The sequence below is a fragment of the Neodiprion fabricii genome, chromosome 6, assembly GCF_021155785.1.
Source record: "Neodiprion fabricii isolate iyNeoFabr1 chromosome 6, iyNeoFabr1.1, whole genome shotgun sequence".
In the NCBI taxonomy this organism is placed as follows: domain Eukaryota; kingdom Metazoa; phylum Arthropoda; class Insecta; order Hymenoptera; family Diprionidae; genus Neodiprion; species Neodiprion fabricii.
Genome location: NC_060244.1, coordinates 30,430,444 through 30,447,529, shown reverse-complemented (window position 1 = coordinate 30,447,529; position 17,086 = coordinate 30,430,444). Strand labels below are relative to the sequence as shown.

The following is a 17,086-nucleotide window of genomic DNA, read 5'->3' as shown; positions in this document are numbered from 1 at the left end:
GTACGCGATGGGCAATTATAACTTCTCGCACTGTGAAGTGTCGAGTGTGGGCGAAGCTGTAGACGATTCCTAAACCGGACGAAAGCCGTGCGGGAATGTATTTAGCCGTGCGAGAATATATCTGTCGTGACTTGGGACTGCATTACGGAGTCACAGCCGAAGACTGCGGTCGCGACGGTGAGGCGAAAGGCAGAAAGCAAATCAAGGAAGTCAGCCATCTTGACAGGCACTACCGATATTGATATTTATACCAAGCATGTATACTAATTAGTGTGCCAAATTCGCTTATTTTGTTAATTTGTAGAACAAAAGGAAGTTTTGCTCGGAACAGATTTTGTGATAAATGTAAAAGTAATTCAGTAGAATTTTATTGTAGCCGTGTGTTTGGTAAGTATAATATAATACAGACATCTATCATAAAAAATCGTTGTTCTAGTTTTGTTAAGTGGAATTTCGGGTAAATTACAATTTGATTTTATTTCTATGTGGTGTGTTATCACGACAAGTTTGCTGAAATGTATACTATTTGTGAACATAGGCGTCTACTTTGATGAAAGTTTGTGGTAAGCAGTGAAACGGCAGTGGAAGAGGTCAAGTTGAAGAAGTTTCGCTTCAGAATCCTAGTCCATTCCGAAAACAGGAATCTTGTAATGGGTGACTGATTCATGCGCTTTCGCACATTCACATGAATCATTCTATTATTTTTGTAGATTGCTTTTGCATAATTTTCAACTAAATCAAGAAAAATCGAAAAGGGGGTTTCGTGAGGCAAAGTGTAGTCGAATTCTATTTGATATGTCGCTTAAATCCAACACTACCGTTTATACCTGGTTTCGATTATAAAATAAATTTAATTTATGTAAAATATTTGACATGTATCAAGTTGTTCACTCCGCCAAAATCCTCTCACTACATCGACGCGTCGTTCATCGACTTTCAGTTACCTTCAAGAGGTAAGGAAATTTAAATTTATAATCCAACAATCATTCCTTTCCTGGCTTATCTGATAGCCCGATAACATCCACTGTCCACAACATTCGGATGCTTAGTCGGTACTTGGTGACCGAGAATTACTGACTGTGCGTTCTAGTATATTTTCGCGATGCAATTCCAGGCTAACTTTCAACTTGTCCGGAAGCGTTCGTTAGGACGTCGCAACTGATTGCGGTTTCCCTAGTCTTCTAGCGTTTCCATTGGCTGAAGTCTACGAAATTTGCAGTCAATGCGCACTTTTTCTGTAAGTCAAATTTACTACAATCAGACTTGGTATGCAGGTTCATGGTAAAGTCAAGTCCATTAATCATGGAAACTAGAGTAAAGGAGACTTATCTCTACTGTGGAGCATATGAAAAATTCGTCCTCTAAAATTTGTCGCTCAAGTAGTGTAGATCTCATCGAAAGCAGCGCTGTCATGGTAAAGTTCCGAAGTGAAGTTGGTATGAATCGACAATATATATATAAATATATATATGCATATATACACACAGCGCACACACACACCTATGCATATAAACGCCTATCGTGGCCGAAATGAAATTGCGTGGAAATCGCTTCCGTTTTCCCACCACTCGTTGAATCTTTGCAATATCAGCGCCGTTCAGCGTCAGCCAGCACAAGCCTTATGTGCGGATTTTTGATGCTGGATCAGATGTTCAGAGTAGTATCACTTCGTGGGGACTCCTTTGCTCTAGTCTCTGTGCTGTGAATCATCGCATGTCAAGTGATCTCAAGTTGTAATGCGTCAAGTTAATCTTAGACCATATACTGGGTCTAAGAAGTTGAGTCATTTAATATTTTAATTTCATTTTAGAATCTTATTTCGAGAGTTTTGTCATAAGAACATCTAAATCTGTGAACAGATGGAAAAGATCTATTGTTAATATTGTATAAAAAGTAAATATTTTCAAGACCCATACATTATGAAGTTCATTGTTTCTATTTATTAGGCTTAAATGTAAATAGTGTTTCTATGGGCAAACAAATTTGGCACCATTAATGCTCTGCAAATGGAAGATTCCAATGGAAGCATTGTGTTTAGAGAAATTCACAAAAATGGGTGGCTGCGACGCACGGAGACGGTGGAAAGAGAAGCCGCGAGATTTTGGGTAGTTTTTTGTATCCATGACGATGTCGAGCCTTATTTTGAAGGCTACAACAACCAAAAACAGGCAGCCAAACATTCATTTCTTTGGAATTCATCCTTACAAAACATTCTTCATTTATCACCAACACTTTGTGCTACCGAACAGCAAGATTTTGAATTCTGTGTCAACTTTTCTGACCAGAGGGTCCTACGGCTAGCAGCTCCAACCTATCAGGATATGTACGACTGGGTACAAACTGTTAGTAGAAAATTAACTGAGATGAAAATTCTGAGCCCCAAGGAAAATTTCTATTCCAAAGGACCCGGAGCTGAAAGGCGCCCTACCAGGGATCCGACCAGTCCCCTACCCCTGCCACCTCGTCCACCCCCATCACTTGAAGTACAGGTTCACGTTCCTTTAACAAATTCCGACTCAGCCAACACAGAAAATCAAACTGAAATAGCTCGTGTCGGTTCTATTCGTTTACCGGCAAACCAGACAAATCAACTGAATCATGAGGAGAACTCAGCTACCATAAATCAATATCCAGTGTCTGAAAGTGTACCAAATGTCTTTACCTTTGATAATATACCAGGGCATAATGGTAGGGAGCCATCTACTCAGCCTAGATTTATACCTGGAGGACACCAAGATAGACACAGTGAGAATGTCTCAAATATTGAAAATAATAACTCCAGTTACGAGAGCCTATTTTTGGCATCCTCTCATTCTCCGATCACACCTGGCAGATTGATCGAAAGCAATAACAGTCCAGAATCGGCAGAGAGCAGGCATTATGCAGCTCTGAGAGAATATAGAAGTTTAGCTCCAGTTTCTCGACCGCAACAAAGTGGAACTCACAGGGCTGTGACGAGAGAAGGAAACGGTAGACAGCTGACATTGAGGGAGCAACAGGTACTTCAACTCAAAAGAGAAATCGGCCACCGCGCTGGAGTCAGATTACAGCTGAGAAGAAGAGATTGCAAGGACAACATTGCTTTTGTTGACACATTTGGGACAGTCTGGTATAAATGTAGACTCATATATTTGTCATACAGGAGAAGTTAACGGTTTAGTAAAAGTTAACGGGTTTGATCCAAGACTGAAATAGATATTAGAATGTGCTGATGTTACCATGTTCTTTTGTCCATAGTTTCATATGTTTTACTTGCAGGATTGCTGGATGGAAACAACGTGAGCAGCCAATGCTTTACAATGTGCTGCATATCGGGGATCAGGTGCTCAGTTTAGCTGGAAGTCCTGTGCACAGTGCGACGTCTGCACGTGATATTCTCAAGAATTGTACAACACCATATGTAAGCTGACAACTTTTTTAATATCCATTGTAAATAATCAAATCTTGACGATCTATTCATGAGGTTGCCGTTGGTAACGTTATATTAATGATGCATGTTTAAGAAAATGGTTACTTTCTAAATTGTTTGAAATTCAGTTTGTAAATTAAAATAAAGAAGACATGTTCATATTTTGAAAAGCCAACTCCTTGAAAGTTGTACTAAAATTGTACAAAAATTTATTCCATGATGTTTGGTCATGTTATCGTCACTAACTTCAGCCTTGTTTTTATTCTACTATCAACTTGACTTGTAAATTTTTGCGTCAGACACTTCAATTGACACGTAACCCATCTTGTACAGGTAGAGATGATCGTCAGAAGACTCCCGCAGGGTCGAACAATGACTTTGATTAGGGGGAGCGATCGCGAAACTGACAGTCATGGATTTGGGCTCGAGTTACAGGGCAACGAAGTGATCGGTGTTGGAGGTATGGCATTGACTTCTGGATTGCCAGCTGCAGCTCTAGCGGCTGATCCATCCATGCCAGCGGGAACTTTCGTAAATTGGACATTGACGGAAGTAAATGGTCGGCCATTAAACATACTGGGCCAAGGAGAAGACGCTCGAGAACGTCTTGGAGGTGTCGGACTCGATGTTTCCGTTGTTATGCAACCAACTGATCTGGTATCTTCTTTGAAGAAATTCTTGCGTAGTCATCGCGGATATAAAAATTACCTACTAAACTAACAAAACAGATAGTCTATAAGGCTCTAGCTATGTCAATATAGCACGAAAAAATTCTTCCAAGCTAACATCCATGTAACTGCTTTTGAGTAAACAGTACAAGCGAATTTGACTTCAGCTACGGCCTTAATATATGTAAATATTCCTAATGTCAATGTCAAACTAAAACGCAATAGCTATCGTTGATCACGTTTGATTGTTAGCGAATCTCATATTAAATTGATGTCAAATTGATATTTATTTTTGTATGAATGCACATGCTTGAAATGCATTACTGAATATTCAGCAACCAAATAGCGCAATTCGTAGTATTAAATTTTTACAAGAAGAACAGAATCTATGCTTTTTTTCATTGTACGAGGTTACTCAATCTTTAATCGTCTCAGTGTTCATTTGGTGTTTAACGTCAAAATGGAAAAAAGGCTCTCTCCCATCGGCCATGATTTCGCCCAATAATGTTTTGTTATGCCCTTAAACAACAAAACATTATCACTCAAGATTCATTTTGGTTCACGCTCTTTCTTTATTCAGAGTTAATTCCTAAAGCCTGCTGCTAAACAAGAATTTTGATCAACTCTATGAATTGATTAACGATTATTCGCCATTCCTTTTCTTTACCCATTCCTCTTGACTCTAAATTAATTCAGGAGAGCAAATTCTACATTTTTGTTTGATTGAACTGAATTCTATTCAGTGATTTCAGTTCATTTCATTTATTTGAATATGATATATAGATACAAAAATCGTTGTCGTAAACTTCCCTAGCGAGATCCATGAGGTTTCAGAGGAAACTCTAATCAATTTTGAATTGAATTAAATTTGAGAAAAATTTTACACCTGAAACGAAATCAACAATTCCAAAAATAACAATATATTTTTAGAAATTTATAAAGACATTTGCTTAATGTTCCGTAGAAGCTAATTTTTTACCCAAATCTCACTGATTTCTTTTTGGCAGTGAAAACCCTGAAGTAATATGGTAATTCGTGAAACACCTGTGAACGACTGTTGTGAAATCATGTGTGCCATCTGTCCAACACTTTAAGTGTGTACCAAGCGTACAGTCCAGTAGAAGAGTTGTCAAGATAGACATATAATGTAATGGAGAATTGAAAGTGCAATTGAAGTTAATCGAGTTGGATTTAGTTGAAACAAAATTTCCATAATGTAGGAAAAATTAAGAAAACCGGCAATTTCAGCTACAGTAGCACAATTATTGATGACTTCATAAAGATCTCGTTTACTGAATCATTTGTACAATGAAAAAATTCGCATCGTTAAATCGATTTCAATTAACTACGGTTCACTTTGTTCGTAAATAAATTCTCTAAAAATCTGGATAATCAGATTTTGGATAAGAATCTAGTATTTTTTATTATGGCATTGGTGTACTATTCATCACTTACAATGATTTCGCTAATCGTGTTTTATTTTTTTTTGTTTACTTTTTTTCTTCAGTAACTGAGAAGTTGAATACAAAATATGACTGTTGGTTTGTAAAGATTTCATTTATGAAGAAGATCAGCTCTAATTCATTAAAATCTATCAACGGATACAGTTTGCTTCATTGTAAAAATGATGCAATAACGTGATCTTTTCAAAATCATCAATAATTGTGCTGTGTTGTATCTGAAGTTTACCTACGGTTTTTGTATTTTTTCCATGTCAAGGGAATATTGTTTCAACAAAATTCAACTCGATTGACTTCAGTTGCACGTCCAAACCATTGTTATATCATATTTCTGTCTGGACAGCTCTTTGGCTGGACCGTATGATCGGTACACTCTTAAATCAACAATGGGAATTGCAGTTCTTTCTTTAATCTCATACTCGACAATGGTCTCGAAACATTTCAAAGTTCATCTCGATCGTATCTCGATGATACTTTTATGCCGAGTAGGCTCCATTGCAGTTGTGAGGCAATAAGTTCTTCTTCAGTCTTGTACACCCATACGTTATTGAAAATAATCTCTTTACAATGTTTTCTACTAGTTGTAGAACTTACTGCCGTGCGTACGTCGCGCAGTCTTATTTTAGATATTTTTCTAGTGCCCAGACTTCAAAGCATCTAACCTTATACTAGAACGAACAGATTTGGGGGATGGAATATAACAATTGAAGACAAACAATTGTTTTCAAATAACTCTAACATGCTTAAGCTGTAGAATTAATTAATAATAAGATAAGAATTCTGTGATAACTAATAATACACACGGTGAAAGGGAAGTTGAATATTTGTAAGCAGCGAATGAATTTATATAGCACAATTTCTTGGTAATAATCTGCGTTCTTATTTATTATGTCAACGAATTTCTACTGTTGTATGTAGTTTTTCGCGATAGAATTACTGTTATTTATGTACAGTGTTATTAGTGACAATTCCGCTGAACCAATATTATATTTATGGAATGCAAGACACTCATGATTCCGTTGGCAATTTCCAAGCAAACTTAATCAAATGAGCTATCTTGGTCTTATAATAACACAAATTCACAAATACAGCAGCTGTTTTTATTTACAAGCATCCCGTGATATTATTCTTAAAAACAAGGAATTTCCAGATTATTCGACTCGTTCTCGCGGGGTTTGCGGTGCAGCGATGGAAAGTGGGAAGGAGGAGAGCGTTTCAGACTACTATAATCAGTACTATTTATGCTTAAATACTGTTTCATGGAGTACTATTCTAATGATATTTAATTTTTAATGTGACACGTCGTTCCGGACACTTATATTTTCCATAATCTATTTATAACCGCGACAGTTGAAAAAAAAGAAAAAAAAATTTAGCATGGGCAAAATTTCGGAGTATTCGGCCAATCACATCGCACCGCTGAAATGATATCAGTCCGGAGGAACTGACTGAATGTTGATTATATAGGAGAAATGGTCGTCGGCGACGTGTCTGAATATGTGTGTGATTGGAAAAATGAAAAATTACCATTGCAGCGATCGCGTGGTGGACTGATAGGTCGGACTGTGGGGTGAATAGAACTGCGCGTACCACCGGCGGTAGGCAAGAATCGATCGATCCTCACGAACCAAAAGGGGCCTTTGCTCGAAACGCTTGTGATTCCAGACGGCAACATCCCGCTCGAACATTACGCTTTCGCCAAACAGTACCAGAGTAGCGAGCGGCGCAAGCAGGGGGGGTGCGAACATTAGATGTGTAACGCGTTGCATTAGTGGCTCCAGCGGCGTGACAGTTTGCAGAATGCACATCGGCCCCATGCTGCTTTGCACGAGCAGTTCCACGTAACCGGGTCCTATCTGTTCGGCTCGAACGTCAAGTTCCAGGATTGGGATGCGTTCGAAGAGGATCAAGCTGTGACGTAACCGCATTATCGCCTTGTGCGACTTGTTGCTGCTCGCCGTTTTATCCTTGCTAATCTTGCCACCGCCGTTTTCGAACTTCCCCGTGCCTGCTACATTTTCTCGCGATATGTTGGGGTCGGTTTCCGGTGCATTATCAACCTCAGCCCCACATTCCTCTTCAGCCTGTGCCTTTCCTGCTTCCTCCTCCTTTGCCATTGTTCGCTCTTGCGGCGGCGATACGTGCGACGTCCATTCCGCTCCCGTCCAGCTGTGACGTGCAAGCCACGGTACACGCTCGCTTAGTAGAATCGAAGGACCGTGAACAGCGCTAAGGTGAGCCCAGTCAGCTCCGTTTTCCGGTATTTCCTGGTGATGGTTGAAATACGAAAATTGATTGCAATTGTTATGAGTTGTATGTAGAGTAATCGATGCCTGTGTTATCACAGCTAACAAGACGTTAAGACACTTGTCCTTACTCAAATTATTCCGCAATGAAATTACACCTGTTAGTTAGTGTGCAAAGTAACAACTGTGGATTCTGCGTCAATAACCGTGGAACGTAAAGTTAGACAGGCAAAGGAAAAAAGGTATATGGGTGAAGGATGGGGTTTTTCGGACAGAGCTGCTAGTGCTAAAAGTAGAACGTGTAGGTACGTAGTGTATGTGTCATTAACCCAATAGTACAACTGAGAGGCAAGATTATCAGAGTACTGCTAGTTGATGGCGAGATTTTTTGAGGAAATCATACCAAGTTGCAATACTGACAATATGTTGTCGAACGATGCATTTTGTGGTTTAACAAAAAGCGGCTTATCGGCAAAAGCATTTGTAGCGACAAAACGTATCTATTTACGGCCGCCGCGAAGTGTATTTTATCGCTAGATGTAGGGGAAGAAAACTAAGTTGGCATTGTTTTTGTCACTGTGATGTAACATTCAGTGAGCAATTTGCTACGCACCTGTATATGACTGTTGACAATGAACTCGTTTCTTCCGTGATAACGCCACCTCCCGTCAGATATTTCTCCGAGGGCTTGCGGCCGCCAGCTTGGCTTTGCGTTCTCTGCGTGATGCCAAACGAAGATCAATTGGTTGACTTCGCAGCAATCCCACGCCTTGGTTTTCGCGAATTCTGGCACTATAAAAAATTCAAAAGAACATGTCATAGGGTGGAGATTTCAAAGCTGGGACGCACGATTCGTATCGATGCGGAGATCGTAAAGAAGCTAAATATGTAACAAAGTTTAGATAGGATTACTGCAGTATAGTGGCATTTTGGAAATTGAAAATCGTATACGCATCGTGGTTCGTAGATCAAATATTCTGGGAAAATGTAAATTGAGGGATTTGAGACTTCAAATTCTAACGGGTGTAGAGGAACAAACGCTGTCGTGTCACGGAACCTATTGGTATTATTATTGTTATTTTTCTTCTTTTTTTTTTACGACTTACAGAAATCGATTACTGTGTTTATGTACGCGAATTGAATACCTTTGTCCGAGTATGGTATGTCCTGGCATCGACCGTCGGCTCCTCTGAAAAGCCAGCCGTGAAAGGGACATTCGAGACAATCTCCTCGAACTCTGCCACCCTCTCCCATGTTCGCGCCTAGGTGTGGGCAATAAGCATCCAGTACGCTAACAGTTCCCTTTTGCGTTCTAGGATTGATTAAATATTTTATATTGATAATCCGTGTGATGTTCGTTTCCCTTGTATTTCCTTACATATTATAGGTTTTTCATCAAAATGAAGGATGAATGTACCCATACCTAAAAACTGCAAAGTTCTGTCCAAGAGCTGAGATGTGCTTGGCTTCGCCACGTTTCAAATGCGAGCTTTCCAAGAGCGCGAACCATCCGTTCGGATACACCGGGGGTAGGTGACCTACTTTTCTGTTCTTGTTCCTCGAACCACCTCCACTCTTACCATCACCTAATCGCTTGTTGAGCCAAGACCTCTTCGCGTCATTTTCCGTCAAATCCTTATTGGAGTGTTGTGAATAAAGATATTTGCGTTAATCTCTCTTATGCGCAGATAAATTATCTTCACTTTGTTCCGATTATAACGAATCAAACATTTTCTAAAGCACTTGGCACAACTCGTTGTTTCTATCGTTCTTACCTTGATCCAATTGATCTTCCAGAAGAATGCCAGGTAAATTAGAATGAGCGCGGATGTTACGGCACTCACTATCCACCAGACGACTGCCATCTTATCTTTGAAGGTAGTATCACTCGTTATTCTACAGCAGAGAGTGTCAATTATTATACCGCGTCGAGTAAAATCCAACTATACGCGAACGCATACCGGCGCGGGAAAAGACCGCTCGTGGGTAAAAAAATTGAAACCTGGCCAGGCCAAGACTATAGAAATCGCGTGCACTGAAGAGGTAATATCAATTGCTTAATCCAAGATGATTAGAAAAAAGAGAAAATCAGTGACACGGAACTTAGGAATGGTGGAGTTCACGATGCTACGAAAGCAGTCCCGAGGCGTGTGTTTAATTCTTTACAACTGGAAAACTCCGACACTTCTACATCCTTTATATGGAGCGATTTTGAGGGTATGTCGAGTAGAGATATTGTAGTGTACATCACAAAATCAAGTCACACCGGTAGCATAAGCGCAAGTGTACCGAACTTTATGTAAAGATTTTATGTAGTATATATTGTGATAATCCCCGCCTATAGTCCTTACAAGTGTAACAGGATCGCCGTATTTGATACGACGATACGTCGCGCTTGGCGAAATAAAACAAATTTGTTCGTATCTTAAGAGAACCATCGGCTTATCCTCGATCTATCCGCAGAGGCAAGCGAGAAAGTGGCGGGGATTGCAGAATGGTGGGGTGTTCTGACGCCAAGCCAATATTGGAATGTATTTTATTCACTGAATCCACATTTGTGATTCCCTACAATCCCCGATCATGCATAAATTTATCATACGAATCGATATACAGAATCGGGCTCGCGTACAGTGTTTCTTTCCGGCAACTGATTTTTCCACCGTTACTCCATTACTATTCACTATTAACTATGCATAGTCTTCTGTTGACCGCTGATGTCCTCTGGTATCCGGAACGCATTATTCAAGATCCAAGATTCGTGATCTATAATCCAAAACCGAATATCTTCAACCTATAAGGGATTCTTTATCATCTCGATCGATCTTCCGTCAACTGAATGAGATTCATCTATTGCCCGTCTATAGCAGTTTACCATTTTCAACCCACCGCGTGTTATATCACATAGGCATAAACCTGTTAGTCCAGGAAACGGGTAGAAAAAAGGGCAGTTTTATGTCACGGCGTGCAGAAAGGATGAGACCTGCGGATTCTGATATCGATAATAGCCCACGTGAACGCCTACTACTTTCCAACCAAAGATTTGAGTTTCGAAATTTTCTACACGCGTTTAAAGTTTTGAAAAACAGGTCTTCTACTAGGATCTCATAAACTATTAATTGTGCAGAAAAAAAGTTGAATAACTTTTTGCAGGTCTTAGAAAGACAAACAATTTCCTTTTTGGAAAATTAAAATCGGTCTATTAGTTCTCTTGTAAAGAAATAAAAACCGGCTGAAATGGCCATTTCTTAATTAACTAATTATGAGTCCAATAATGCATGTATGGCTTTAGAAATCTCGGAAAATATGTCTCTTAGGGCACTCGAGAAGCTCGCAAAACCGGGGCTCGATCGGATAAACAGTTTGTGAGAAAAGCTATTTGTTATGAAAAAACCGACTTTTTTTTTGCAAGGAATTTGCAGAGCCGCAGAGCGTCGTACAGCAATTTGATTAGCGGATTTTTAATCGAGAAGGATCCTATTATCATGTACACTTAGGGGCGAAATGATTTTTTATTATTAAGTTGGTGAAAAATGGCTCCAAAACGAGGGTATGTTTTTCAGCCATAAACAAATGAAATTCCATCGCCAATTTTTACGTAACAGGGCTACGATTAGTCTCACTCAAAAGCTGTTATTTTTTGACGAATTTACAAAAAAAAAAAATTGCCAATAGTCAATTAGGGAGGGAGATAATTTTTTTTTTTCACTAATTATTGCACCGCCGGTTTTAAACATAGAGGGCTAAAAATTGGACACAAACTGTTTATCCGATCGAGCCCCGGTTTTGCGAGCTTCTCGAGTGCCCTAAGAGACATATTTTCCGAGATTTCTAAAGCCATACATGCATTATTGGACTCATAATTAGTTAATTAAGAAATGGCCATTTCAGCCGGTTTTTATTTCTTTACAAGAGAACTAATAGACCGATTTTAATTTTCCAAAAAGGAAATTGTTTGTCTTTCTAAGACCTGCAAAAAGTTATTCAACTTTTTTTCTGCACAATTAATAGTTTATGAGATCCTAGTAGAAGACCTGTTTTTCAAAACTTTAAACGCGTGTAAAACATTTCGAAACTCAAATCTTTGGTTGGAAAGTAGTAGGCGTTCATGTGGGCTATAATCGTTACCAGAATCCGCAGGTCGCATCCTTTCAGCACGCCGTGACATGAAAAAATACCTGTTTCCTGGACTATGTGTATTATTTTCAAATCTGAGTATCCCCTCGCGAAAACAAGACGCAAAATGGAGGCAAGTCCGTTGACCGGTCGACCGGATTCAGCCGCGCATTGTGAATGTTCAGATATAGGGGATGGATTACGAATTTCGCGTAAAATTTATTCCCAAGTTCATTAATCAAGGTAATCTATAGGGCTCTTGCTAAAACTGAAATGAAATTTCGGGTGGTGTTTGGGAACCGGGCAACCCCGCCTGTAATTTATATTTATATAGGTACAGCTCTCAAGCATCGAATGATGTCGTGCGATTTGTTGTTGTCTAAACTGCAGAATATATTTCATAATTTCTAGCAGGCAATCGATTATGCAAAGAAGGACGATGATGCCGTGTCACTAATTGTAGCTGTTAAGCGCTGTTTAAGCTCTCTGGAACACTCGTTGGGTGTAGCAAGCGAGTATTACGATACAAACATCAATTTTTATCACACGTGCATGAAAAGGTGGGCTTTGCGTAGCAGTTGAGCGGAACACAAGTACCCAATTTCATCTCGGTGTTGCAAAGGTAGGTTCGCGCAGGCGCAGTCTACAATTACTTCACTTTCGTTCCTGGGGAGAAGAAATTGACCGCTCGCGTCCCACAAAATTACCACGTAGTCACCACTTTTCATTCGCCTGTTATAAAAACTATCGTATACTATACTATACTATACATATAGCTCCTCGTCCGAGAGACAATCTGCTACCATGCGACTATGCGGGTTTCAAGCAAAACCCGATGGCAGTAGTCGCATCAATGGGCTTCGTATAATACATCGGGGTTAAGGGTACGAGTAGTATCGTTTTCGACACTGTACTACACGGCCGCCAGCTATGGCGTGCAATAATTTGGCATTCGCGATTACCCCAAATTAGATGTTTACGTCGCGAATTATTTTTTTGGGCGCCACATGTATTGCTACCCCGATTTTTCGATACGCTTCTGGTTAATCGACTCTTTCGCGACAACTCCGGCTAAGAGAGTATTTTGGAGAGGGGGCTGGATGAGTTGAGGGAAACAGAGAACAAGACAAAGAAAACAGAGAGAAATAAATTTAAAGTACTTGCGCTTTAATTGAAATTCACAAAATAAACAACGAGAGAATGAGAAAAACTAAGGTATGCCGAGCGCAAGCACGAGCACAAGACTTGTCGAGCTAACAACAGAAGAACTTAATATCTAGCGTAATCGAAAAGTAACTGAAATCAAAGAGAAATAAGCTAGTTTAGCGAATTGGCACTACCGGTGTCTCACAAAATCCAACTCAAGTCGTAATGCAAGCTGCCAATCGCTTAGACTAACTTACATTACTTTACTTGCTATCTAGCGAAAGCTAAATCAAACGAGATTAAGAATATCACAGAAGATATGCGAAACGATGCTGTTTGCGCGGTTCCCTAAACTATACGAGGGGTGACTCGCTATGCGCGTCAAAAACCTAATCCCCCAGACACAATTAAGTCTCGATAATACCAAAAGAAAAGATATATACTACCGGGAGTCGGAATTTTGACTCGCAAACCAAAAATCCAGCTATGGTCACGCGTCGGAGAACGGTATCAAAATTCTGGAGCATCCCTGTTTCTCTGTTCAACCTGAGGCCACTCCAGAAAATAACAGCGTCAGCGAATTCACCACCTCCGTATCAGTTAGTTCCGGCAGTCGACGACATTCCTCGAGACGGACTGAAAAGTCCTCGTCGCTAGTTCGGGTGGGGGTCAAAACTTGGATGGATCAATATTCCGAAATTTCAAACATGCGAAAATAAAGTAATGAAAGATGAATTGTTCGAAATCTTGATCTTGATTTTCGAACAATTCATCTTTCATTATTTTACTTTCGCACGTTTCAAACCTCGATATATCGGTCATTCCAAATATTGATCCAAATATTGATCCATCCAAGTTTGCCACCCGCTGGTTCTACGTACTCCCGTAAGTTGCAAATTTCATTTATAAAAGATGTCCGCTAAATCTCGTGATCTTTCTGCCCGTCGCGCAAACGAGAGGTCGTAGTTCGCTGATATGACTGCCGTTGTCGCGGATTCGAAATCTGAAAGCGAGCTTGGTGCCAGACGAGGATCTGTATCGCTTGTGAAATGACGGCGGGGGGGGGGGGGGGGGGGGGGGTTCCGGTGCGATATTCCGCGTCGAATTTCTCGGTTATAATTGCGATCTACTTGTCACTGGGGTGTCTCTCAACGGGTGCTCGATTGGCGAAATATTCTGCATTTCTATCGGGTATTGAAACATAATTGGGTGTGGGAATGGTCCCGTGGCAACGTTGGCCGTAAATCGTCGACGCTGTCTTGATCCTTGACTAACCTCCGGCATAGTGCCGTTCCTAAACAGTTCCTGCTAATGTTTCCCTCCCGCGAGGCGGCCGAACAGGTATGTTTGGTGAGGTAAATGTCAGCTGATCAACCTCAAGTAGATTACCAGGCGTCCTTTGGCTGCGGGTGGAGAGTAGGGGGCAGACGGAGAGACTGGCTTACAAAGGGCCGGAGGAAGTGGGGAGAAATGCGGAGGACCGCGTAAGAAACTGGAAGTCCCTGAACTTGACTGATTCTGCCTTTAATAGGCGTATGCCTCTACCTACCAACCCGCAAATGGCGTACCGGTTGCCACAATTCCCGACGTTTTTTCGACCGTTTTATACCGCCGGACGTTCAGCGACGAAACAGGTCCAAGGATAACATTCTTTACATCTTTAACACATATTTAAACGTAGATTTATATTTTTCCTATCAAACCTTGGAAAAAAAAAAATACCTGCTTCGCGTAGTGGTCGAGTCATCTGTAAGTTTAGTAAAGACACAGCGCGGCTAAAAACTTTTCTATGCTGACATTACACGACACGAAGTACAGTAATAGTAATGGTACTATAGGTATAACCGTTACCGTTTCAACGTACGTGTCCTTGGAATGGGTTACTACTATGATTTTTATGAAAATCTTGGTTCGTAATGTTAGTTATTGAATAGAAATGGTATAACTTGTCACAAAAATTGCATGCACTGAATATAGGTAATTACATGAGGATCTTGAAATTTTAGGTAAAAATTCTCTATGTCGTAGCAAAATTTCACGTTCGAAAAACAGTTGGGAAATTCGACACTGCCGCAGTGCGCTATATTTTATAGAACTCCTCGCTCATCCAGCTCATCGCGTTGGACAAAAAATATCAACATTCGCGATAAATGATGTCTAATGTTGGGCTAGTTACGTTGTGTGCACCTTTAGAAGATTGAAAAGAAATGTAAATTCTGAACGAAAACCATTTGGCGGGTAAAGCGTGCTATACCATACATTGGCTACTGCGTTGGCCGTTTTGTCATTAAACTGATAAGAACAAAATTTCAATCAGGCGCTACCGCCGACCTGTTAAAATTATTCCAATTAACTATTGTTCGGGAATGGCGGAAAGAGACTCATTAATTTCGAAAGGCATTACACATTGCTCGGGTCGCACGTTTTTTACACATATTACACCTTGATGGGTAAGTAATTCTCGTAACGGCATTAACTTACTTGGACACAAGCATTATATGATATAATATGACACAAGTGAATGCCATCATCGAGTGATGAGTTGCACAATACCACTGTGCACAGTATGCATTTCGTGTGGACAGAAAGTTGTAAAAAAAGCATTCTTCAAACAGAGGAAAATCTTTGGCGATTTTTCGCACAGTAACACTTACCGGAAGTGCACTCCTGGATTTTAGCTTCGTTAAATGATTATCGACCCATGTTGATCATTCGTATCTCATTTTCTACGATTTCTGCGTCTAATAAATACGTGCTACGATAAAGATCTACGTTATACTGCACACATTCATTTTAACATTGAATTCTCGACAGCACGGATATCACAATTTCCTCAAAATTTTTTTCCCAATTTGCGAAGCAAGCACACAATTTTCATTGTTACTTCGCAGCCTCTTTACATTATAAGTAAGTTATATACGGTATAAAAACTCTGAACTGTCAGTCGTGAGCGTTTTTATACTCTGAACGCAAATTGAAAAGTAATTGCGAAAGGATTTTGAACAAGTAGTACCTATACACCGATAATCATTGTAAGTAGGGTTGCAGAGAACCGTATATATTTCAACGATTCATTCTCCATAAATGAAATTGTACGAAGCGTTACCGTATGCGGCGATGCGCGAATTGTAAGGGAGAAAAAGGCACGGTAGTGCGTTAGGCAAGGCAAAGATTTAACAGAATTTCAATCAGTGGTTATAATATTGTAGGAGGCAATTATTACTCACCATTCCCAAGCAGTGGTGGAGTTCTCAAAGAGAATGACGCGAAAAAGGCGGGCGGGGCAGGTAGTTGAGCCGAGTCTTTGATCTTTTGCTGACATCAATATTCTGCGAAGTGTTAAGTTGATGCGGTGCATATAAGTGGATGATAAACAGGCGTGGTCATATGGGTATGAGTAGTTTGCACGCATATAAACGTAGATACGTAAAATAATACCTGTACTTGTGCATCGAGTACGTCTCGCTAGACGTGTACGCCGCTGTGCAATTTGATACACCATTCCCGTATAGTAATTTTACCTACGTATGTACTAAGCGAGGTGTTGCCCGCGTGGCAGGTGCATGCGCCCCGTTGCACATCTACGCTCGCTTGAAGATCGGAGACTGCAAAGGTTCGACCCGATTCGAGATCCGTGGCTAGCCTGATCAATTGACCGAAGGGTGGGGTGAAAGGGATGAGAAAGACGACGACGTTCTTGCATGCGTGCCGCATCCGCACTGCCGTGTGTCACAGTGTATGTGCCGCGAGAACGGGGGAGCGAAACGGATTACGGAGAAAAACTTTACTCTGCAGGCTCCGGTAGGGCGCAACATCTCCGCGAACAACCAACGATCGTACGGGTGATAGCTTGCGAGGATTTCACACCGTTCGTTTCTACTCTGTGAAAACAATTAAGCTTCGTCGAAAATTCACCTTATTTACGATGTGGAATTCTCAGTTGTACCTGAATCTTTTCTGTAACGTACGTGTTCTTAAAATCGAATTCTATCAGAGAAATTTTTAGAGCGTTTTCCCTCAGCAGCAGAGATATATATATATATA

The 17,086-nt window shown here is 40.4% G+C and overlaps 2 protein-coding genes across 4 annotated transcripts; one reads left to right on the top strand and one right to left on the bottom strand.

Annotated features, from left to right (window-relative positions):
* The first annotated feature begins 1,629 nt into the window (after positions 1-1,629).
* Positions 1,630-6,625, top strand: LOC124184554. Of its 2 annotated transcripts, none has more exons than XM_046574373.1 (3): positions 1,630-3,109; positions 3,259-3,400; positions 3,845-6,625. In XM_046574373.1, the coding sequence occupies exons 1-3, from the start codon at positions 2,007-2,009 to the stop codon at positions 4,127-4,129; spliced, it is 1,530 nt and encodes a 509-aa protein (XP_046430329.1). In that variant the 5' UTR covers positions 1,630-2,006; the 3' UTR covers positions 4,130-6,625. The 2 variants fall into 2 exon arrangements, with proteins under 2 accessions (XP_046430329.1, XP_046430328.1); XM_046574372.1 differs by having other exon boundaries at positions 1,637-3,109; positions 3,743-6,625.
* LOC124184555 (cholesterol 7-desaturase nvd) lies at positions 5,797-16,632 on the bottom strand. 2 transcript variants are annotated; one of them, XM_046574374.1, is made up of 7 exons: positions 16,481-16,632; positions 16,270-16,371; positions 9,559-9,679; positions 9,207-9,418; positions 8,929-9,095; positions 8,397-8,575; positions 5,797-7,804 (listed from the first exon to the last, which is right to left on the bottom strand). In XM_046574374.1, the coding sequence occupies exons 3-7, from the start codon at positions 9,646-9,648 to the stop codon at positions 7,061-7,063; spliced, it is 1,392 nt and encodes a 463-aa protein (XP_046430330.1). In that variant the 5' UTR covers positions 9,649-9,679; positions 16,270-16,371; positions 16,481-16,632; the 3' UTR covers positions 5,797-7,060. The 2 variants fall into 2 exon arrangements, with proteins under 2 accessions (XP_046430330.1, XP_046430331.1); XM_046574375.1 differs by lacking the exons at positions 16,270-16,371; positions 16,481-16,632 and adding an exon at positions 10,135-10,223.
* Positions 16,633-17,086: the final 454 nt, after the last annotated feature.